The 23,697-nt window shown below is 49.8% G+C and overlaps 1 protein-coding gene across 45 annotated transcripts in view; it reads right to left on the reverse strand.

Moving 5' to 3' along the window:
* Nucleotides 1-23,697, reverse strand: part of Tcf7l2 (transcription factor 7 like 2) — a 191,720-nt gene that overhangs the window by 51,372 nt on the left and 116,651 nt on the right. For 19 of the 45 annotated variants that reach the window (XM_040742487.1, XM_040742509.1, XM_040742490.1 and 16 more), the window contains one exon: nt 18,219-18,359. The exons of the other annotated variants lie outside the window; for them this stretch is intronic. In XM_040742487.1, coding sequence (XP_040598421.1) covers nt 18,219-18,359 — 141 coding nt within the window. The remainder of the gene's footprint in view (nt 1-18,218; nt 18,360-23,697) is intronic. 45 annotated transcript variants of the gene reach the window in all.

Raw genomic sequence — 23,697 nt, forward strand, 5'->3', positions numbered from 1 at the left:
ATCTCAGAACAAACATACTGACCGAGAGAACTTAGCCAGTCACACTGCAAATAAGTAAGAGGCTAGCAGCAGCAATGTCTGACTGTTCATCGGGGGTTCCTTCGCAAAACTCACAGCATTAGATAGAGATGGCATTATTGAGATGTTTAGCAAGCGTAAGACCATACTTGACCTGTAACAGCTGATAGTTACACTAAACCTACATGATGGGCTTTGAATCACGCTTGGAAACTTTGAAGATGAGTGACTGCCTATGCATCCAGAGTTTAAAAGGACCATGTTTGCATTTGTGTCTGACTCGAGGATTTAGCTACTCACCTCTCAGTCTTTATTTAAAGAATAAATGTGGTCAGCTAACAGAAATCCTTAGGTTTATAGCACCCACAATGTCATCAGTCTCTAATAAGGAAAAAAAAAAGAACTATTTCTTTACATGCTGGTGGGTAGGAAGAGAAACCACACATTTTTCTGAGACCAGGAGAAATGTGAGCACAGACCAATAGGAACAAAGGATCACAGTTCTCAAAAGGACAAACGGTTGTCCTCGAAGAACCCCCTTAAGAGACCCCACCCAACAGCAGTGTGCCCGCCACCCAGCTCTCCTCCTCTCCTAGGTAACGACACACCCACCTGTGAGACCCCAGTTCTCATAGCCACTGCCCACTTAATGAAGTACGGGGTGGGGAAGAGTTAAATAATGACACCAAATTGCTTTAGTGAGTGAGAAATTATGCTTGTGGGGATTTCTGCACAAATTTGCTTGATCAGAGCAATTTTTGTGCATAAGGATAGATGCTTAAAACCCTGCATGGCCAGGGCTTGGGGTTGGGTTTTGATCTTTGAGCCAGAAGACTTCTGTCATTCACGGGGCCTCCAATTAGTACTACCATAGCAATATGACAAAACTGGAGAATGGGTCTTTCAGCCAAGTGTCACTTGCCGAGGGAGGCAGGAGTCAAAACTAACAAGTTATTTGGAGTTCGGGAGCATGATAGAAACCCACCTGCCATGCTTTAAAGTGGAAACGTGGCGTCTTCGTTTTTTTTTTCAAATAAGGAGGGGATTCACCTCCATGGATTGCCTTGGATGCTGAAAATACAACACTGCTCATCTCTGTAGAAAGACCACACATTGCCACCACAACGGGGGCCAAGGGACGGTGGGAAGACATGATGCAATCCTGAAAGTGGCCAGTTCTCATTAAGTGGCAAATGATGTTGTCTTGGTCACTGAACATTTGTGTGTCCTATGAAGTTTAGGGAGGGTTCCAAGCAGAGGGCCCAAGTCCAGCTTGTTGATTTATACTCTACTTAAGTAGGCATGGAGACTTGTTCATAGCACCTGTGTTTTTTGAGAAATTAGCACTACACCTGCCTAAGCCCAGGCTGTCTCTGCAGAATTCTCGAGACTGAAGGAATGGGACTTATGGAGGCAGGTCCTTCTGAACCCGGCCAGTCGCTAGCTAGAGCGGGAAGTCTCCCCAGCCCCAAAAGGGATGTGCGTGTGCATGCAAGCACATGTGTGAACTCACCCACCGTACAGTGTCAAAGCAGACAACAGATGTGACAGCCGCTGCTTTCCTAAGCCCCTTGTAAACACACCCAGAGGGTGACACACAATGGGCGCATCCAGTGAATAATGGAGTAAAATTAAATTATGGCATGCCTCCACCATAGCAACAACGCCCATTGGCTCTCACAGGTTAAGCCCTGCCAGGGTTCCTGCCAGAGAGTGGAGTTGGGAATGCACTCACATTAGGCCCAGATGGAAAGCATGTTGCAATTGCCTGCCCGAAGCAGACTGGGAAACTGGTTTTGAATGCAACCAAGCATCCTGGAACAGTCTGGACTGTGGACTGTTTTTTTTTTTTTTAACCCATCTTGTTTTTGTCTAGCACATCCCTTCAAGGAAGCTTAGGAGAGACTTTTTCTCATTCCCAAATAAAGACACACATGGCAGCAACCCCATTTTACAGACAAAAAGGCAAACAAGCTCAGAGAAGAAGGAAGGACTGATCTAAGGAAAGCTGGCTAGCAATTTTAGCAAGTGAAGATGAGGAAAGGGAGGAGGGGGAGAGGAAAAAACAGGAGGAGGAGAAGAAAACAAGAGGAGGAAGAGGGGAAAATTGGGAGAGAGAGGAAGGCGGTGAGGGAGAGGAGGAGGAAGAAGAGGAGGAGGGAGAGGAGGAGGGAGAGGAGGAGGGAGAGGAGGAGGGAGAGGAGCATGGAGAGGAGGAGGGAGAAGAAAAGGGAGAGGAGGAGGGAGAGGAGGAGGGAGAGGAGGAGGGAGAGGAGCATGGAGAGGAGGAGGGAGAAGAAAAGGGAGAGGAGGAGGGAGAGGAGGAGGGAGAGGAGGAGGGAGAAGAGAAGGGAGAGGAGGAGGAGGGAGTGGAGGAGGAGGGAGAGGAGCATGGAGAGGAGGAGGGAGAAGAAAAGGGAGAGGAGGAGGGAGAAGAGAAGGGAGAGGAGGAGGGAGAAGAGAAGGGAGAGGAGGAGGGAGAGGAGGAGGGAGAGGAGGAGGGAGAAGAGAAGGGAGAGGAGGAGGAGGGAGAGGAGGAGGAGGGAGAGGAGCATGGAGAGGAGGAGGGAGAAGAAAAGGGAGAGGAGGAGGGAGAGGAGGAGGGAGAAGAGAAGGGAGAGGAGGAGGGAGAAGAGAAGGGAGAGGAGGAGGGAGAGGAGGAGGGAGGTGCCTGTGTTGCTATCTGGGACTCACAGGTTCTGTCTTGCATATTTCCTTAGGGCATCAAGTTTGTTCACACATTCAGTAAACATCACCCAGCCAGACTCCCATACTAAAGCTAAATCAGTAAATCAACTGAAGGCAAGTCCTGGCCTCAGCCGGCTGGGAATCTTGAAAGTTAGTACTGCCACACAGTCAGCCAACATCAGACAGAAAACTAATGTCAACCAGAACCAGAAACCAAAGCTCAGTTCCCCTCAATTCAGTTTCCTTGGAAAACAAGAACGAAAAGCTTGCTTTACCTACACGTAGGAACTAACTGAAGCTTTATTATCGCTTTTTTAAAAATCTGCATGCTACACTATACTCTCAAACTATCTAACCACGGGCTGCTGTGGAGATTGGAAACACTGTCGAGGAGAACTCAGCATCAACTAGCAGACTGCATTTGTTCTCAATGTCTACCCAACAGCCTTTCTGTTTGGCCCACTCACTTGACAAAATTAGTCTGAAGTTGGGACAGAAATATTACCAGCATTCATAAACATCAATATTAATTTGGATTTTGTCTCTTTTAAAGATTTATTTTAGATTTTTTTAAACTTTATGTGTATAAGTGTTCTGTGAACGTGTCTGGCACCTGCAGAGGTCACAAGAGAGTGTCAGATCCCTGGACCTAGAGTTACTAATGGTCGTGAGCCCCATGTGGGCGCCAGGTCCTCTGTAAGGGCAACAGGGCTCATAACCACTGAGCCATCTGTCCAGCCCCTGGATTTTGTCTCTTTGTCCCAGAACTTAGTGTGGCCTGTGTAGCGTTTGCACATTGGGTCCCAGGCTTTATAAACTACAACTTAAATGACTAGTATAGACACACACCATTTTTAGCTGCTTTCCAAACTATAAATTAGGTAAAAAATATATAGATGCTCAGGGGTCAAGAAACAGCAATTAGAATCCACTTTGCCTTCACTGCAATTTTGAGGCAGTCAAGCTTGTCAGAAAGAGCACTTGAGAAACCAATGAGGTATGTAAGTTCAAAACACGCTTCCTGCCATTCCAAGTATAAATACACGAAGCCAATTAAACACAGGTTAAATGCTTCACGAATGCACAAACTGTACCTAGAAACACCACTCCCGGAATATGAGGCCTTACAAGAGGAAAGGGAAGGGGGAGGTGAAAACAGAAGGCAATATCTCAGAATTGAAATTATAAATTCTTTGAATACAGCTCCTCAAACCCACTTTTTAAAAAGCAATTACTGAGACGGTGCTGGGCTCTCGAAGAAGGCAAGAGAACCTAGAACAGCTGAAGGGTCGTTATTACCTAAAGACGTCTCCACTAGGATGCTATAGAGATCCATAAGAATTGATTTTTTTCTCAGGAGGGCTTCTTAAATCAGAGGAAGAAGCCAAGAATGACCATGCTTGTTAAAGACAAGGGCAAGGCAAACGTGTTTCGTGTCTCCTGACGTGTCTTCACCGGCTTCAGGAACTGGCCTTTCGAAGCCTAAGCAACACAAAGCCAGTTCCTAGGACAGCTTGTCAACATCTCCAAGCAAGAACCGTTTGGAAAGGACCGACTTTATTATACATCCAACCTGAACCACGGTGTAGTTAGAATGTTAAAGTTACCAGTGAATCGGGCAAAACAACACTGAGTGACCCTGCGTTAAATCTCTTACTTGTGAGGTGAGTGGGAATTTCAACCTACAGTCCTCCAGCCTTATTGGACCCTCTGCGGGGAAGCGGAATACAGGATCGCCTTTTGTAAGTGCGTAGCATAAACCTTGTGTCATTCCCAGGAATGTTAGCCCTACTACCCTCCCTAGTTTACAGAAGGAAAAAAAAACCCAACGTTGCCAAGAATATACCCCCAAGCCTCTAAGCTAACACAGTAAGACTCTGAGTTTGAACTCGAGTGCTTCCTGGATGCTTGCCCCCCCCCCAACCTCGTGTCCACCTCTCTGTAAGTCAACACTACGTGACAGAGGACCGCAGGGGAAAACGCCCACACGGCAATTCTAAAAGCCACAAAATATCGCCACCTCCATTGAACACGCCGTGGTAAAGCGGTGCGAGCACACATGTGAGCTGTTGGCGGTGATTGTAGCGGTTTCCTTTACTAACCGAAGGGACAGTTGGCAGGTATGGTGTCGCAATTAATACAGATAAACCATCAATAGCCTCTCCGCCTTTTGATTTTTGAATAAACAAAGGCGGAATGCTGCAATTAAGATCAGAAGTGCCTCAGAAGGCCATATGGCCAGAGGGGAAACAGGATGGCAGCGCCACCAGCAAGAACGGGGGAGCCTTGTTATTCCTAAGGTGGAAGGGTGATTTTTAACAAATGTTTTCCCCTGGTGCCTTAAGTACAAGTGGTCTCCCTGCAGAAATGATGGTGGCTAGGAATCAAAGCGGGGGGGGGGGGGGCTGTGACCCAGGGTCAGGGGCAGCCTGAGAAGCCAACGTTTGTGAGAAATACCACATGCATCCTGTAGGAGGCGCCCCATGGCCTGCCCTGTCCAAGATGATCTTGCCCAGCCTTTCTGATGCAGGGGAATTTTAGGGGACAATTCTAACCCACAAACGCTGTGCAGTCAGCACAGTGGCTGGACACACTGATGCCTGGGGGTCCCCAGGGTCTACTCCTTAATACGTGGAAAACAATGACATCTCTATGCCCACAATGGCTTCAGTGTGAGCCCCTCCGCCCACAATGGCCCCATTCAATCCCCCACCATGAGCAATTGCCCCAAGTTTAACAGCCTGTGTTAGGGGGGCACCAGGCACAAAAGGAGGTGTTTCCAGGTTCAGTGAGCATTCTACATCCATTCATCAGGGAAGGGACAAAAGCGATTCCCCACTTCACCTCAGGCAGGGCATCCATCCCGCCAAAGAGCAACCTTTTCGTGGTGGGGGCAGGGAACGCACTGTTTAAGGGTGGTTGGTTGTGCAAACATGCTTCTGGATTACTTTTGCCTCCAACTAAAGACATCTGCATAAAAATGGGGATCTTTTGTCCCATAAGAAGGACCAAGAGGGACCTTTTGGGGGAAGGAGGGAGCAAAAGGAGTAAAAGGCGCCCAAATAAAGACAGAGAAGGTCGGAGACCAGAGTCTGAATTACATCTGGAGTCTTTACTAGGAAAGTGGGCCACGTTTTTTCTTTACTTTACATTTTTATTGGGGTTCACTGCGACTTTTTATTATGGAATCTGTTGTTGGCTTTGTATACCGGCTTTAATTACTGAGTAGGCTGCCAGCCACCCTTGACCAACACAGGCTGCTACAAGAAGCATTTCCCAGGACCCAAAAGCCCGACTCTCCTAATCGCAAGTGTGTCTTGGTGTCTTGACTCCATCAGTCAACAACCAGTGTCGTACTGGTTGATTAACGAGGCCTCAACTTAGTTAGCTACTTGAGTCACTTTGGGAAACAGCGACGGTGCACACAAAGTGATAATATCTGAAATAGCACAAGTCATCCCTCACTCTCCGAGCGACGACACCCACCCACCCCTTCACCCTGCCAAGCTGGATTAGTCATACTAAACATAGTCTGCTCCCAACTAACTCTTCAAGCTTTGGCAAGCAGGGCCCAGCTGACATTCCCGGCCCAGCTAACATTACATAATCAGGGCTTCACTCTCTTCATGGGCCACAAGTCAAAACAAACTTGCTGAACTCAACCCAGGGCATCAGCCTGCTTCCTGGTTACAAGACACGGGCTCTAGCAGCAGGATGGAGCTCTTAGCAGAGCTGTAAACATCCAACTTGGTCCACAGGATCTCTAACCTTGCTAGTAGCACCATGGCTACCTTGGTGATCTCCGCCCTACCTCTCGTACATCATGTTTTCAGAAAGTCTTCCCCCTCTCCCATTTCTGAGCTGTTAACAAAACCCAGGAAAGGAGCACCCTAAAAGAATCCCCAAGCGGGCTGGAGAGGCGGCTCAGAGGTTAAGAGCACTGCGGGTTCTTCCAGAGGTCCTGCGTTCAATTCCTGGCAACCACATGGCGGCCCACAACCATCTATAATGAGATCAGATGCCTTCTCCTGGAGTGCAAGCATGTACGCAGATAAAAAAAAAACCTGTATACATAATAAAATAAAATATTTTTTTAAAAAAAGAATCCCCCAGCACCAGTCCTTGGGGGAAAGAACACACAAATAGTCATCTCTCATATAAATGGTTAGGATTGGTCCGTAGCCTCAGCTCACAGCAATGCTCCTGCCTCAAGCCTCCTGAATGCTGGGCTTACTGGTGTGAGTCACAATGTGTGATCCACTTTGCTAGGTGTTGCTAAAAGCCTAGTCGTTGCTTGCAAGATTTCTAGTATGTATGTATATATATGTATATATATATATATATATTTTAGCATAAGTTCTAGGTTGTGCTTCCTGGCTATCTTTCCGCAGGGACAATTGCATTCATCCCCGCAGCCTCAGCCAATGTACAAGGAAAGTCGTGATTTCAAGAGGGAAATAAGTGAATTCATCTGCACACTCTGGATTCCACTTCCGCACAGAACACGAACGCCACCAAACAAAATGCAAGTCTGCCGTGAATCAGAGTGGTGGGGTAGGAGCGTGGATTTCTGTCCTGGGTTCCTGTATCACCTGGTAATGTGGCCTTCTGTACCTGAGCCTCAGTTCCCAAAGTTTAGAGAGAGGCTTGACGGAGTAGGTGGGGTATTGTTAGTCACCGCAACAATTACCAGGTTCTGCAGGAGTCTTCTTTCAACCCACCGACTACTGCGAAGAGATCACCATGAATGGATTAAAATTATTCTGGCTGGGGTGAGCTACTCAAGAGCCCGTGCTGGGTGCTTTGTATCTTTAGGTCACTCCGATAAGCCCATTTCCTCGTCTGAGTTCTTCACCCCTTCTCCTAGGAGTCCAGGCCCAGCAAATCTCGTGGCCTACTTGTACGGACACCTAACCTGTTAGGTGACATTCAGTAATCACTATCTCTCTGTCTCGCTGCTGTCTGTTGATGCACAGAACAGGCTCCATCACCTCCCCCGAACAGTCTCTTCTTTCATCCTGGAGACAATCTTTTCCCACCAAAATCCCAAAGAGGCTCGCCCTCCGTCTGAACAGATCCCTTCTTACATCACTTCCGCTTTCTAAGAGTGTCTGAGGCCAGAATGGTCAGAAGCTCAGGCCGGTCGCCACCCAGTGGGTATGCTTCTGACAGGCAGGTACGCACCCTGGATGGATGCAGGCTAAGAGGAGAGGAGCTTGGCATTAAAGAGGCAAGGACGGAAACGAAGCCCAAAACTACTAGATGGAGGAGGTGGTTCAGCAGGACTAGGGTAAAAAAAAAAAGCCACAGCAGTTGCAGAAGTGTAGAGAGAGAGAGGCAGAGAAAGAGGCTTCGCGGTGTTCAGGCGCAGGTCACAACCAACAGCTCTGACGGTTCCCGAAACTCCGAAGGTTAACTTGCCCACTCTTTTCAATGCAGCCTTCCCTGACAGCTTCATGACCGCTCACACTGAGTCTGCTCACACGGAGTCTGCTCACACGGAGGATTCTGCTCACACGGAGTCTGCTCACACTGAGTCCATCCTCTCTGGGCCCGCTCACACTGAGCCTGTTCACACAGGTAGAGGGGTCTGATTTGGGACAGAGCTCAGAGAGGAACAGGCCTCAGATTGGGCTGGGGATCCACGGGAGACGACGACGAAGAACTTAAACACTGCCCGTGACTTCCAGCTAGACGCAGAAAGGTCCCTTCCGCTCTCAGCCCTTCTCTTCAGGGTAGACTGGTACCAGCCCCGGAGGACTCGATGGCATCGTATGAACTGGAGTCCGGTCCCTCCTGGGGCTGTAAACGCTGCCACATACACATGGGGGCTTTTTATGATTTCCAGATTCACGCCCGCACTGGGGAGGAGGTCTAAGCCCAGACAAGCAGGATTTGAAGGTCCACAGGTGCCCTTGGTCCCCGTGTGCCCCACCCATGCCTCCCATGAGCCTTTGTCCCTCATCTATCAAGCTCACGCAGCACTGTTCTGTGTGCCTAAGAATCTGATCAGGGAACCAGTCAGTCAGAAGGGTAGGACAGGGTCACCCAAGGTTACACACCGTATAGGTGGATGCCCAAACTCTGGTAGCAGCCAGGAAAGAAGCCAAGTGTTTCCCAGACACTCCAGATCAAGTTTAATGGGGACTTTGGCATGCGTGTTTGTAAACCACCTGCAAGACCATCAGGGCGCTATGTCCTCTGAGCTATAATTGTAGGGTCAGGATGCAACACCATGGAACACACCCCCTCTGAAGGGGGGGTCACTCTTATTCAGTAAGAAACGAGAGGCTGGGAGATGGAGTGAGTGGTCTCTAAGACTCCCTCACCCCACCCCACCCCACCCCTGCCCGCTTCTTGATACCCTCCCTAGTATCCAGATGAAAACTATTAAGTTCAGGCATTGCTCCACAAGGGATCTTGGCCTCTGGCTATGAGAAGAATAGCATCAAAAAATTGCTTGCCAACAAAGCATAAACTTAAACAAGTCAGGATGGCATGGGGAGGCCACCCCACGGCAGTCATCACACACAGATCGAAATCAAAGCAGTGTGGCTCAGAGTGCCACAGGGAGCCCAGCGCCCTCCGGTGGGATGTCCCTCCACGCCCAGCAGCAAGTCCTCCTTCTCCCAGGAGGATGAGGAAGCCAGTCACCCTCTGCCCACTTAGAAGGACCAGGAGGAGGCAGGGACAGAGTGTGTCCAGTGGGTGGCACATCAGGCTTCTCAAACCAGACTCCTGCCACCATCAGCCCTGAGAAGGGTGAGGAAACAGAGCCATGAATGTCCACTGACCCTGAGTTGACCTCTGGACAACGGTGGCCCCTGGCCATAAAAGCTCACCCCCAAGGAACCTGCCTCAGTGATTTGGTCCATACAATGGGACAAGTTGTGACCATGCCAAGACCACCTCCTTTTCTCCCCTCCCCTCGTGGGCCACCACCATGAGGACTGGAGCACAGCCCTGTAAGGACCACACACCATGCAAATGTGGGCTTTAAGTTCTCGGTGCTCACACCCACGCAGAAGACATACCATTAACGAGCACAGAAAAAATGTGGGTTTCCTCCCAGAGTCATCGTGGGCATCAGATTCCCTTCCTTCACCAACAACTGCCATGAACCTGAACCAGGCAAAAAAGGAGTCAGACTCTCAGGGACCCTCACCCCCACCGGGGCAGCCATATGTCCAAATGCTCTCTTGGGAATACTTTCAGCCTTAAACCCCGTTTTAATCATTCCACCAAGTGGCCTTATTTTCCCCCCTTCTCTCTTAATTTGTGGGAGCTAAGCAATTTTTTTTTACCGTGGGTGGTAACAAGAGTCGAGCTGTTTCTAATTATTTAAAAAACAAAACCACACACACAAAACAAAACAAAACTCTATGTTGCCAATTGCTGAGAGACTCGGAACAACTTCCGGCTGGGCTTGGAGACGGTTCTCCCATCCTCCCGTCCCAACCATCCTCAGCCAGAGTGTCTGGAGAGCATGTGTGCCTCTGCTCACAGCTTCCATGTCACAGGGCAGAAGGGGTCCGGGCAGTGGGGAGGTGGGCGCCCTGTTGTGGAAAACATCTAAAGCTCCAGGCTTTGAATCCCTAGGTTCCAACAATTACTCTCAGCAGAACCTGGGACAAATCATTAAAAAAATAATAATAATACAAATAAAAACTGTGTTAGCTTCCTTCTTGTTAAAACAAGCAGTTGCTACCGATTGGGAGGACTGAATGCGAATTACCCAGAAAGGGACTTGGAAACAAAGCCTGGGATATAGAATAAGCACGCAGCAAACGTTAGCCATCCATCACTTTATTTACACGCGAAGTTATGCCAGGATGTTTGTGTTCTGGGGTAGCTGTTAAGGAGAAGCGAGAATATGTGTGAAGAGAGCAGTGACTACTGGGCTGCTGTCTGCAGAGTTTCAAGAGGTGGGATCGTGTTATACGCTCCCAGTGCTGGCCTTGAACTCTGAGTGCAAGCCGCCCTTCCGACTGGGACTACAGGTGCACGTCACCCATCTCAAGGTGGCAGGTATCTATAGAGAACGGGGAGTATCACTATCAAATAAACCCTACCAGGACCTACAAGGGATGGGCACCAATGAAAAGATATAGACTTATGCCAGTCTGCACATACATCACCTGCTTACCCCGCTGTCTTGGCAAATGAAGGTGGGAACAGGGAATGCCCCAGGCTCTGCAAGGTACATTTGGCCACTCTGCCAGTTCCTGGCAAGGTCAGGGTTACCTCAGAGTGCTGACCCACGCTGGCAATTACCCGTGGAATAGACGCCACCATCCACAGCCAGGGGCCAACACCACACGCTCTCCTATGAAGTGTACCCTCTCACAAAGGGCCTGCGTGAATTCTAAACTTGATCGGAGCAGACGAGGTGACACACGCCAGTGTGCCCGGCGTTCTGAGAGCTGAGGCAGGGGATCTTAGATGGGATGTTGACCTAACCAGCACAGCTTGCACAAAACGTCAGGCCTTTAATGTTAAATGCAAGTGACATACGGTTGCTTTCTATGGAGAGAAAATCCGCTGAGAAAATACCTAACTGCAAGAGTCAAAAGGGGAAGGGGAGAGGGCAGGTCTCTCTTGCTTTGCCATGGCTGACCTGGAGATGGGATTAGAACTCCACGCCACTATCCCACATACCCCCAAAAATCCAGGGTAACCTCCACTGACCAACTAACTGCCACTTGTCAGTCACGCCCAGAGGGCGGCGCCAGCTGCGGCTGCAGCCCGCCATCTTTGTTCATGGGATTCGAAGCCCATCGCCTTTCAGCTGGGAGAGGGAGAGGGTCTGTGTTTTCCCGAAGCAAAACTTTTAGTGCATTTATCTCTCCGTCACCAAAAATGGAAAGGGGCCAGGGCTTCTCATGTGGGTGGTTATAGAAATGACATCACATTTCCAAAACCCTAACGCCTGTCAGTCAGACAAATAAATGGCAGCCAAACTCAGAGAGCAGAGCAGGCCATTTTGTGCACCACTCTCCACAGACAGGTGAGAATCCAGACAGGACAGAATGCCACATCTGGTTCCTTGAGGCGCCCACACCAACCCCGGGCTGCCGGATTCATCCCTTGCTAGGCACCCATTCGTTTTTTTTTGTTTCGTGATTTTTTTTAAGTGCTGCTCATTCTTCCATCTGAAAGGTCTTCCTCCCCCGTGGAAACCTGCTGCCTTCATTCCCTCATGGGCGCCTGTCCCTCCCTTTAACCAGACTCGTGAGGGCCGTGTGCCCTCCTTCACACTCTCCAGGAGACTGCAGGCAGGGATGGGAAGTTGAGGGGTGAGTACGGAAGAAGACCTTTGTGCCTTTCCCTGCTTCTAAAGGGGCTTTCAGGGACAGAAAAGCTGCAGCTTGTTCTGGGTGCCCTCCTCCTCCTCCCCTCCAATTTCTGCTGCCTGCCTGGGTCACTGCTCATGCTTCTTCTCAGTTGGCCACAATGGGCGGGTCTCCAAGTAATTACAAAGACAGGAATTAGATTGCACAAGCATTTACATGTGTGCGATTGCTGTTACCTTCCCCAGCCAAATGCATCATCTTCGGTTCAGTCGAGTGTGACACTCTGAGCCGAGGACTTTTCAGGTCACCTCTCATCATTTCCCAAGAGGACAGGGGCATAGATAGGCTCTCCCGCCTTCCATGTCTCCCTTGAAAGCATAACCTCGAAACAGCTGGGGAAGCAACAGCCAAGTCTCCCCGGGAACGAATCGGCTTGTTGGAGAACCTAGGACGCACAAACAAGCACCGACAGAGCTCCAGGCTCCCAGCTCTTCCTTTCACGGAGCTCGTGGGACAAGTAGGGTAGCCAGAGAGAACCAGGCTTTGGCCAACAAACCTACAGATCACGCTCTATCTTCACTTAGGACACCATGCCCAAATCTTGGTTGTCTATCCTGGCATTTGCGAAACGACAGATAATTCAACACAGACGGTTCCAAAGGTTTGTTTCATTCCACCCCGCTGCCTCTGCAGACAGCAATAGCACATCGTCGCCCTCACTAATGCCACCATGAGCATCAGCCTGAATTCTCGTAAGTCCACAAGGTGGCCCAAAGCACCCTAGCGTGCAGGCCGGAGCATCTCACAGAGAAGAACAGGAAAGGCCAGTGGAGACGCACTGATAGCTAAGAAACCGCTGGGGCGGGGGGGGGGGGGGGAGGGCAAAACAGGGATTCCCTCTGTGTGTCCAAGAGGGCCTAGAGATGGGGAGGGGAAGACATCAGTCATTAAAAACGAGCCTTTGGAGGGAGAAAAAATAAATCAAGTCAGCACTCCTTCAAAATAAAAGTTTGCGGGTGGGGAGGCCGCTCGGCAGGCAAAGCCCTGCAAGCGTTAAGACCTGGGCTTGATTCCCCCAGATCCTACATAAAAATAGCCAAGCATGGAGATGACACAAATTTGTGACCCCAGTGGAGGTGAGGACAGCAGCGTCCCCAGGAATCACAGGCCGGCCAAACTCACCTAGCAGCTCCAGGCCAGTAAGCGACCATGTCTTACAAAGAAAAGGCAGAGGGGATGACACCCAGTATTGTTCTGTGAACCCCACTTGCATGAGAACATGTACACACACACACACACACACACACACACACACGGGGCTGGGGGGCATCTCAGAGAAAGGCTCAGACAAAGGGACAGACAGGCGTGTGCTCAGACATGCACACACCCACCAGGGTTTTAACAGAGTCATCAACGTGGGCTACACAAAAGGCACCTCGTTCCTCATTCTCAGCCGGGGCAGAGGTGACCGGCAGTGGGTCAGGACAGGGTAAACCAGAACTCGATCCTGACTTAATCAAGGGTCATGTGGCTTCTACCACAAGGCCCCCAAAGTAGAAACGAAGCGAGGGGGTGTGGAGACGTAGGGGAAACGGCTCAGGAAAATGTCCCGAGCCCAGCCTGAGGACTTGAACCCAGAGCCTCAGCATGCACGTAAAAGCCCATTGCTGAGTTACACAGCACTGGGAGGCAGGGACATTCCTGATGCTCTCTGCCCAGATCCTCTAGACAAGCAGTAAAGCTCCAGGTTCAGTGAAGAGACCCTGAAAAACCAAACTGACAAGCAGTCAGAAAAGATGCCCATGGATGACTTCTGGCCTCTTCACACACGTGTGACTGCCCACATGTACCAAGAGGTACACACCCTCACACATGCATACTCTGTAGTCAGTGAGGACCACAGGAGTGGAGTGGAAACTGAACCACACGCCCATACACTAGGATGAGAAACACCCAGGTGGGACTTCAGAGTACAAAGGACCCCACGTCTTCATTTAGCCTAGAAGACCACGGTGGTGAGACTATACCCTGTCAAAGGGGTATAGATAGGAGGAGGGGTCTGATGGTGAGTTTTTCTGTAGAAGGATTCTAGGTTGCACAAGGAAACCACGGTTCATACACTTGGGGGGCGTTACAAACTGGTCTAGAATTTCCCTCGCCAGTATTTCCACCATACACCCTCTGCCAAGTGCCCTGTAGCAGTGAAAGCTGGAGAAGAGTCACCCTTGCTTGGGAGCGAAGGCAAGTGGTCCTCACTTCTAGCATGGGCAGCTAGGAGGAGGAGTCGAAGGTCCCCACTGCGTGCACAGGAGAGCATTTCATGTTTAAAAGTCTCAAAACAAGTGGGGAACATACACAACATGAGTCCGCCTATGAGACTGTTGAAGGGAGCATTGGAAGTTTATCCAAAATCAAACTTTCCTTTAGGGGGTGCATTTGACATTGTTGCTTGGGCTGCTTCTAATTGGGCAGTACTCTACTTTTTTTTATTGGTGGGGGGGGGGCGGTAGTTGGATGCTTGCTAATCTGGAGTTATAACAAAACTTATAAATCAACACACACACACACACACACACACTCATTTTCCATATATAGCTGAACAGTAGAGAACTCGGGGAAACGAACTAATAGCTTTATTTGTTTTAAGTGATGAATAAGCAACAATAAAGCCAGCTATACCACCATGCTTTTCAGAAATCAGACATACAAGAAGCCACAGACTTGCAGGCTGTGGTCTAATAAACCTAGGGAAAGTTTCATTTCCCTGTCCAACTGGTCAACCTCCCCGTCTCCACACTGGCTTTGCAGACTGAGCTGAACTGCCCTTCCCCCTTACATGTGTAGGCTTCAAAGCTAAGGAGTAAGGAGCATCCCTAATTTGGCCCTTTCTGAAGACATACACCTAAAAGTGAAGTCAAAATAGGCTCAACACTAGCCAGAGGGTAAGTCAACCAAAAGGAAAAATAAAAGCTGAGGAGACAGAGTGAGTGTACCATCTTCCTGGTTCCTCAGCCACCGACTGGGGAAAGTTCATAGAGCCCCCAAAGAGGAAGGAAATGGGGAATGAGAGAAGGCTCCTGACAAAGAACTATTTAAGAAGTTTGTTTGCAAGTATTTCAGTGGCAGTGGGGGTGACTAAGCAATTACAGGCAAGCCCTCTCTTATCTGCAGGCAGTTATGCTGTGTCACACCCTATTATTGTCACTGTTCACAGCCCCAGTACAGTGAGTTTGTGTGGCCAGTTTTAAAATGTACACGAATAGCTAACTACAAAGAGGTGACTCACGCCTGTCCAGGTGGGTGTTGACTCTTAGTCATATTTACTCAACCAGTCTGTCTACTGAATTCCCTAGAGGAAGAGATGGCAAAGGTCAGGACCTAAGCCCAGTAACAAGCAAGAGGAGAGGAGGACAATGGGTGTTACTCGGAGATGATGTGGAAGGCCCCCTAACTGAGACACTCACTCCTGTCCCCAAGAATGCAGGTGGCCAACAGGACCAAATGCACCCTTTCTCTGGAAAGCAGAGAAAATGCTAAACCGCGAACGACAACATTGCGTCTTTCATTAGCGGGGTGGGGGGGGGGTGGGGGGGTGGGGGGGGTGGGGGGGGAGGAGTTTACGGCAGCCCTGCTCTCTATCTGTGTGATCCTAAGCTGCTCTATAGCTCTGGCTCAGTTACCTCTATTTGCAGAATGGGCGTGTGCAGTGCCGCCTCTTAAGGCTGCTGTTGGGGCTTCCAAAGAGTTAATACGGCAGTACACTCCTTTACAGCAGTGCCCCAGACCTCAGGAAGCCTGTGTGAAATGTCAAAGGATCTCTCTGGGTACCCAGAGGAGCAAGCCTGGCTGGTATTCCATTACCAGGGTTTTTACACATCCAGGCATCGCATCGAGGAGAGAGAGCCTTGCCAATAGAGGTGACGGACTCGGGGACTTACTGCTTGGTGACTGCCAATCATCTAGCTCCCTAGAGCCGCTTCTGGAATGCTCACACCACAGGTCAGGATTTTCACACTCCGCCCGAATTCCTGAAGTATAGAGTACTAACAATGTTAAACATCATTCTCCACGCAGGAAGAGTCGCAGCATACGCAGCCAGGCAGACCGTTGTAGGTCGGTGACTAGTCCATGGCAAAGATGCCCAGGCATGTCTCGGCTCTCCTTCATGCTTGCTCTGTGGACACACTAGCTCTCCCACAAGTACTGGCTTTATATACAGCCTGTCTGCGGGCTGGGGAAACTGAGGCATAGGCCAGTTCGGTGACTTGCTAATACTCGGCACCTTTGTGACCAGCCGTTTCACATTCTGTGAGTTTACCCTTCATCGGGAAATGTGGCTTTTTTTTCTTACTCTTCTGCCCTAAGGACAAGCAGAAGAAATGTTGAAGGCCACTGGCGCCGGGATTCCTAATCGGCTCCTGCAAATCTTGAGCTACAAGGAAGCTTGTCTTTCTGCTTCCATTTCCTCATATCAAAACAGGCACCTGGTTCTCCTTTATTCAAGTCCCAACTCTGACCAAAGGTTAATGAGTTGCTTTTGCCAGACCCAGTGGGCTAGCCTTATCTGCCAGGCCTGATGGGCTAGCCTTATCCTCAACAGTCAGAATGAGCTGCTATGCTTAGGAAAAGCTGACCAGGCAGGATCTGCTATGAAAAGCCTCAGCAAGGTCACAGCCGCTGCAGAGTGCCCTGCCATGCAGAACCAGCTGAGCACGTGCGTGCGCGTGCGCTCGCGCGCGCGCGCGCGCGCACACACACCCACACCCACACACACTCACACATGTACCGGGTAATGGAGTATAAGTACAGTCCAATTAAAGGCATGCCAGAGACAAGAGAACATGAGAGGTTCGACGCCCCCAGAATACCAGTCTGTTTTATCCCCACTTGGATGAAGAGTAATGGTTAGAGCGTAGGAATTCCAAGGACACTGACGGAAGTTTTCCTAGCACATGCCCTAACAAAGGACCGCATCCCTGTAACACAGGACAGCATCCCTGTAACATAGGACAGCATCCCTGTAACATAGGACAGCATCCCTTGCCCTTAGAGTGGCCGAGAGAACGCAAAACTGTGTCAGGACCACCCCCAACTGTTTCTGAAGTTTGTGAACATGAATGACTAAAGAAACTCATGAGAAATGAGATGATCCACAGGCAGTACAGGGTCTGGGTGTGACTCTCCATCCTTGTGTTTTTCTGTGTGTCGCTGGTTCTTCTAAATGGCTGTTTACTGTTTCTTAAGTAGAACAAGGGTTTTAACGTGATTTCTCCCACGGTTTCCCTCTCTAGACGCAAGACCTAAGTGCGCATGCTCCATATCTCTCCAGGTGTCCGTTCTGCCCACTAGAGAAGCCCTGATTTCTAACCCAGTACCCTTCAGCACATAGCACACACTCAGCACCTAGTAGGGACACAATCGCCGGTTTAAAAAAGACTCCGCTAATTGGCTTGTGAATATTCATGAAAACCAAAACATCATCTTCTATCTAAATCTAAGAGTTACTTTAATTTTTTTTTGAAAGTCTGCATTGATGTTTGCTTTCCTGAAGATAAAAGAATGTTCTGCAAGTTCTTTATTCTTGGGACTACTAATTTGAAGAGAGCTGTCACTCTGGAGCATGGAGTCAGTGTGGGGTATTGACACTGCATTGAATTATTTAAAGGAAATTAACAATGCTTCCTGTCCTTGGAGAACAACATCTGTGAGCAGTCATTGGGCTGTGCCTGCCTCTGCTAGCCAGGGATCTTGTGGGTGGGAGGCATTTCTCAGCACCCTGAATTTGAAAAGAAAATCTATACTATAGAACCGCTAATTGCTCGTAGCAACTGCAAAGTTGAGGTGGCACCTTCCCTTCCAGTGGGAGCCACTAAGAGCGCCCAGGGAATTACTCTCTCGGTCCAAGACTGATGGAGCAGCGTGCATTCTCGCGTGTGACGCTGGGCCATGTGGCCTTTACAAGCCAGCTAGGCATCACCGATGTCCACCCTAGAGCCGCCTCCGCCCTCCTCTTGTAAAGTGGCGGTTTTATGGCCATGCTTTCCCTATCAGTGGTCAGCATGGCCAGACATCGTGGCATCTGAGACGAAAGTGACCCCGGGAGAGCTCGGGGATGGAGGGTGGACGCATGGGCCCTACCCTCCTGTGAGGTAAACTTTGGATGGGTGGCTCATTTCAGGGCTGTCTCATCTCATACCGTCATTCTGCTCCGAGACCTACCTCCAGACACCAGGGCTCCCCAACCTTGTGTAAGGAGCGGCTGCTTTGCATGTCCCTGAAGACGTGCGTGCTGACAGTGAAGTCTGAGGGGGGGTAGCCGTGCTGACAGGCATGTCCCTGAGTGCAGCAGGGGAAGGGGCTCTGCTGCCAGGAAGAAAGGGGAACAGAGTCAGGCTCCGCCAGGAGAAGGGCCGCGTCACCCAGGCATACAGCCCCCAGCCTGACTCTCCACCTAACCCGTGTCTCCCTAGGTGTCCCGCAACCAAAGGAGCACAGAACTCTCCTCGCCTCCCTGCCACGCAGCCGGAGACCCCGAGAGGCATCTCAAGCATGGCCTCCTCGTGCAGTCTTCTTCCTACCACACCTTCCCACCGTGCCCAGCCCTAACTGCATCAGCCCATAACGCGCATGTTTGCTCCTTCCTCTAAGCAGCCAGCCACGTGGCTGAGCCTTCTCTCTTAACTTACCTTACCGAAGCCTCTATTGGGATGAGCCTTGCGGGTTAGCTGGCATTTGCACCTTGTAGGCATACGCGCTTTATATGTGTGTACACCGTACGGTCATACATACTCATGCATGGCTGCATTCACTACTTGAACTGTTGGGGCTCACCCCCAGACTACAGCCTTCTGAAAGAAACCACAACAGCACCGCACGGGACCCCTCTGTGGACGGGGAGCTGCAGGCCCCCTGTGTCCAGGAAAACACTCGGAAGGAAAGTCTACTCAGTGAGGTGTCAGCTCCCAAAAGCTGCCCTCTCCATCCGGGCCCCTAGAGAGGGACGGTGCTGACTACTCCAATAGCTCTCACAACCACTATGTGGGGGGTAAGAGCGTTCTGCCCATTTCCCAGAGGAGGAAACTGACTCAGAGACGTTAAGGAGCATGCCCAAGGTCACACAGGTAGAGGGACAGGACAGACTGTTGTTTAGCCAACTCCAGCAAATGGCCGCTGTGTAGACCCATATGCCTGGTGAGAAATTTGTTACAGCTCCATTTGTTACAAGGTAGAGAGCATAGAGGTGGGATTTAGGGGTGTGAAAAAGGGGCTACTCCCAATGAGCAAATGCCATTCCAGGTTTTTCAAGTCGGTTGGTTTCGTTTTCTGGTGCTCCTGGGGGTTGAACCCAGGGTCTTTGAACATGCTATCTATGCAAGAACTACATCTCCAACACGGGAGGGAGGGAGACAGGCAGGGAGGGAGGGAAGGGAGGGAGGGAGGGAGAGAAAAGGGGAACTATATCTTTTTATGCTCATGGCAAAAGATGTGTGAGTAAACTCACCCAGCCCAGAAGCCTAGAGATGATTCAAGAAGACAAATCAATAAAAGTAAAGATTGGGAGCCACAGCCCTGGGGCTGCCTACAAGGCCACCAGTCACAACACCATCTTTCCACATTGTCCTGGGTTGTTTTTGGGGTACTACAGCCATCCAAGGCAAACTGAGCTAACCCAGGTGACAAAGGAGAATCGACTGCTGAAAGCGGGGGGGGGGGGGGGGTGGCTGTCCAGGAACAGCAGCCAAGGGTCAGGAAGGGAGCTGGTTTGCTATCACAGAGCAGGGCCTTCACGGCACTCACTGGTAAAAAGGGGGCGAGTCACACGCTGTGTGAGCCCCTCAGAAGGATCAGCCCAGCTTCGCAGTGGAGGGGGCTGCGCTTAGCCCTCATGTCTGCTGCACTGACTCACCTGAGTGCTGCCTTCAAGGGCAGCACAGGGAACCCTCCAGCCATTCTGGGAGGAGCCCGGCAATGTAAAGGCTTAATGCTTAACTCCTTGCTTTATTGGCTAGCAAAGCAACTACCACAAAAGCAAGTCTTCCAGGGGCAAGCGACTGGAGAAGGGAGCTTGGGAAAGAAATACTGGAGTTATGCATGCAGCGAGCAAGGGGCTGCCTTCAAGTGCATTGTCTGTTATTTTCCATGGGGGCCTCCTCACCACCTATCCTATCCTCTTAAAGTGCTCTCTCTCTCTCTCTCTCTCTCTCTCTCTCTCTCTCTCTCACTAACCCTAGATACCGTCTGTGCTTAGGAGCCAGGGAATCTCAGAGCCAAATGTGGTGGTCATATTCCCTCTGTGTGATGAGCCAACGGTTTTGAACTTGAAGGATTCACCTGTCCCCACTTTAGTATTTTCACAGAATAGAATGAGTTATACAGTCCTTGAAAAGTTTAGGGCATTAGAAGTCTTAGAAGCCCCGCACGCACGCACGCACGCACGCACGCACGAGTCCCGGGAAGGGAAGGGCTTTGTGGCTAAGGGGTGCAAAGAACAAGCAGGTGCTAAGAGTGATGGATTAGCACACTGGGTTTTGTGCTCTGTGGCCTTTCTTAAATTAGGTAGGAGACACTCACCTGACTATGCTATCTATGGAGCTATTAGCTGAGGTCGAGCGCACTGCCGCCCCCAGCCTGAGGCATGGACAGGCTCACTCGGTGTGCATCCGCCCTGCATGCTGCAACCTCTTACCACAGGGAACAGCCCAAAGCCAAGTCACTGACATTAAGGGACGAAGGTCTCCCTGGACTCGAGGTAGCTTCTGTGCAATAAAGTCAGCTTGGAGGACAGCAAAGCAAGAGGCTCCTGGGAAATATTTTTTTTCAAACGCGGGCCCCTGGATCCAGCCACATGAGCCATCTCCTTGCCCTGACTTCTCAGTTATGGATCTGCACACATTCGTGTTCTCGGGCTACCTTGCATTAGGGATGGAGAGAGAGGAAGAGATTGTGAGCAGAGCACACAGTCATCGTAGACCGAGCTCAGGAACCCTAGAAGAGAAAGAGGGACGGACACTCTTGTAGAGAAGAAGGCCGGCGTCTGTGAGATCCCTCCTGCCCCAGGGTTGGAGTGCCACTTGGTCAGACTCCGCCTGCCACACACCAGGTAGAGCCAGCTGTCCTGCTCTCCTGCTGTTGTCCTCCAGAGTCCCCATCAAAACCACTGCAGCCCTGACCAAATCAGGAACGTGGATCTGGAAGTGGAGAGTCACATATCCTCGGCAGTGGCCCTGGATTCAGGAAATACTGCTTAGGTGTGGGTGGGTTTCTGAAGGGGGTGCCCTCCCAAGAAGGAAGGTAAATTTAAGGGGCTATAGCACGTAACACACTAATATGGAAGGCCTAATATGGAGGGGACGGAGGGTTTAGGTGCCTAACGCCTAGCAACAAGACGTGTTAGGCAGATCTGTACACAGCTGCGGGGAACACCCACAAAGTCCAGTGGTATCTGCATATTCCCCTATCATACTTCCTTGTGCCCTGACTGCCTCCTTCCGTAAGATGCTGGTGATAGTCAAAGTCATGTGATAGAGTAGAGGCCAGCAAGTTAAAACACACAAACTGCTCTACTGGGAAACACCCACCTGCTCTCTCGCACGCACGCGCGCTCAACACACACACACACACACACACACACACAAACACACACACAAATGGGAAGTACAGGAAAAAAAGCTGGGCAACAATTAAACAAAATAAAACAACAAGCCCTAAAAACACTAAAACAATCAGAAACATTTTGCATAAAATAATATCAGAGTAAAATTGGCCAACCCCTATTCACCTCTGGAAAAATCCAGGCTGGGGGTTAAAAATAAAAAGACTACACGCTTTACTTTTGACTCCAGAAGGTCCCAGCCTTTATAACTGTGTAAGCCAATTCTTTATATGAAGACGTTTTTTATTATATGTACTATATGTACAATCTATTGGTTCTGTGTCTTTAATCAGTTTTACATGTTTGTTGGACTAGACTGTGCCCAGGGTGTCCAGATATTTGTCCAAACATTATTCTTGGCTTGGATGTAGCTCAGCGTATGCCTAATATGTTCAAGGCTCTCAGCTCAATCCCTGACACAAGAAAAAAATAAAAATAAAAAGTAAAGTGAGGGCGGTTGGAGTGCATGCCTTTAATCCCAGCACTCAGGAAGCAGAAGCAAGAGGATGTCTCAGTTTGAAGTAAGCCTGGTTCCAGGACAGCCAGGGAAACCCTGTCTTGGAGGACGGAGGCAAGAAAAAAATAAAATAAAATAAAAAGTAAAAACAAACAAAACAAAAAGATTCTGATGTACTTCGGATGAGTTTAACATTTGAATGGATGGACTAGGTTAAGTACACTGTCTGCTCAAGTACAGGTAGGGCCCCTTCCAGCCACAGATGAAGGCCTATAGAAATCAGAAAACGGACCCCTGGATGGGAGAAAGAATTCTGTCTAATTGCCTTTGAGCATGGCTAAAACACTTCTCCTTCCTAGGTATAGAGACATCAGGCTTCAGAAGGACGTCCCACCCCTCCTCTGCCAGTCCTTGGTTCTTTGACTAAACTAAAATGCTGTGCTCGGCCCTCCTGAGTGTCCTGTGTGCCAATCTCAGATGCTTGGACCTGTCAGCCTAACTGAGTGGGGCTGTTCCTGACGCCAAATCACTTTCTATGCCCCCACACAACATTCAGTTGGCTCTGTCTCTGCAGAGCCCTAATACATGTGGTTGAGTTCTGAGGCTACTTTTCTCCTCCACTGAAAGTATAGAAAAGATCACCCATGAGTCCCCAAGGGAGAGCAGAACTTGACCATGGAATGACCCGTGCCATCACTCTGCAGATCCGTTAGCCTGCCCAGGTCCCATGCAGCCGCAGCGTGGAGTGGGGAAGAGAAACTTAAACTGAAACCCAGCTATTAAAAAACCAGTAGTTCAGGGTTCTCCGAGAAAATGCTACATCTTCATAGGAATAAAGAATCCGTTTGACAGAGATGCCAACAACAGTCCGTTTACAAAAACAAGCAAAGTAGTACAAGCTAGTGGGAGGAATCCTCATCTCTCTCCTCTCTCTCTCTCTCTCTCTCTCTCTCTCTCTCTCTCTCTCTCTCTCTCTCTCTCTCACACACACACACACACACACACGTAACATCAAGGCCAACAGAAAACAATAGCAGCAGCCATCCAACCAAGCAAACAGCCCACACACACATGACCGTCACCTTGGAGAGAAGCAGAAGGGTCTTCATGGGTCGTGCTGATGTGCCTTCTAAGCACCATCAACAATTCTCACCTCAGAAGGTGAGGTGACTGAGATGGAACTAGTTACACTTGAATTACGTTCTAACAACTTACAGCGGAGGCAAAGCAGCTGTAATCCTGCCTCCAGGCAAGCTACCTACCATTTTTTCAAAATCATTAAAAGCAAGCCCAGTTCCTCCCCAAACCCAGGTAGCATCCTATAACATACAAACGCATGCAACACCTTTCCACCAGCAGTCTTCCAAAAATGCGATGGGTTTGTGTGAGTGGGTGCATGCTCGTACATAACCCACACGTGTGCACAACTGCATGTGTGGTCACGTAGGATAGAGTCTTGGAGAAAGACGTCTCAGAGTCAGGACAGACAAATGCCCAGGCCATATACACAGCCTCTCCCTCTTTAAGTGTGCAAGTCCCTGTCACTCAAGCACCCTGCTAGAATTGGCATTAACTGGCAATGGAGTGAC

Source organism: Mesocricetus auratus, unplaced genomic scaffold, assembly GCF_017639785.1.
Source record: "Mesocricetus auratus isolate SY011 unplaced genomic scaffold, BCM_Maur_2.0 Super-Scaffold_4256, whole genome shotgun sequence".
NCBI lineage: Eukaryota > Metazoa > Chordata > Mammalia > Rodentia > Cricetidae > Mesocricetus > Mesocricetus auratus.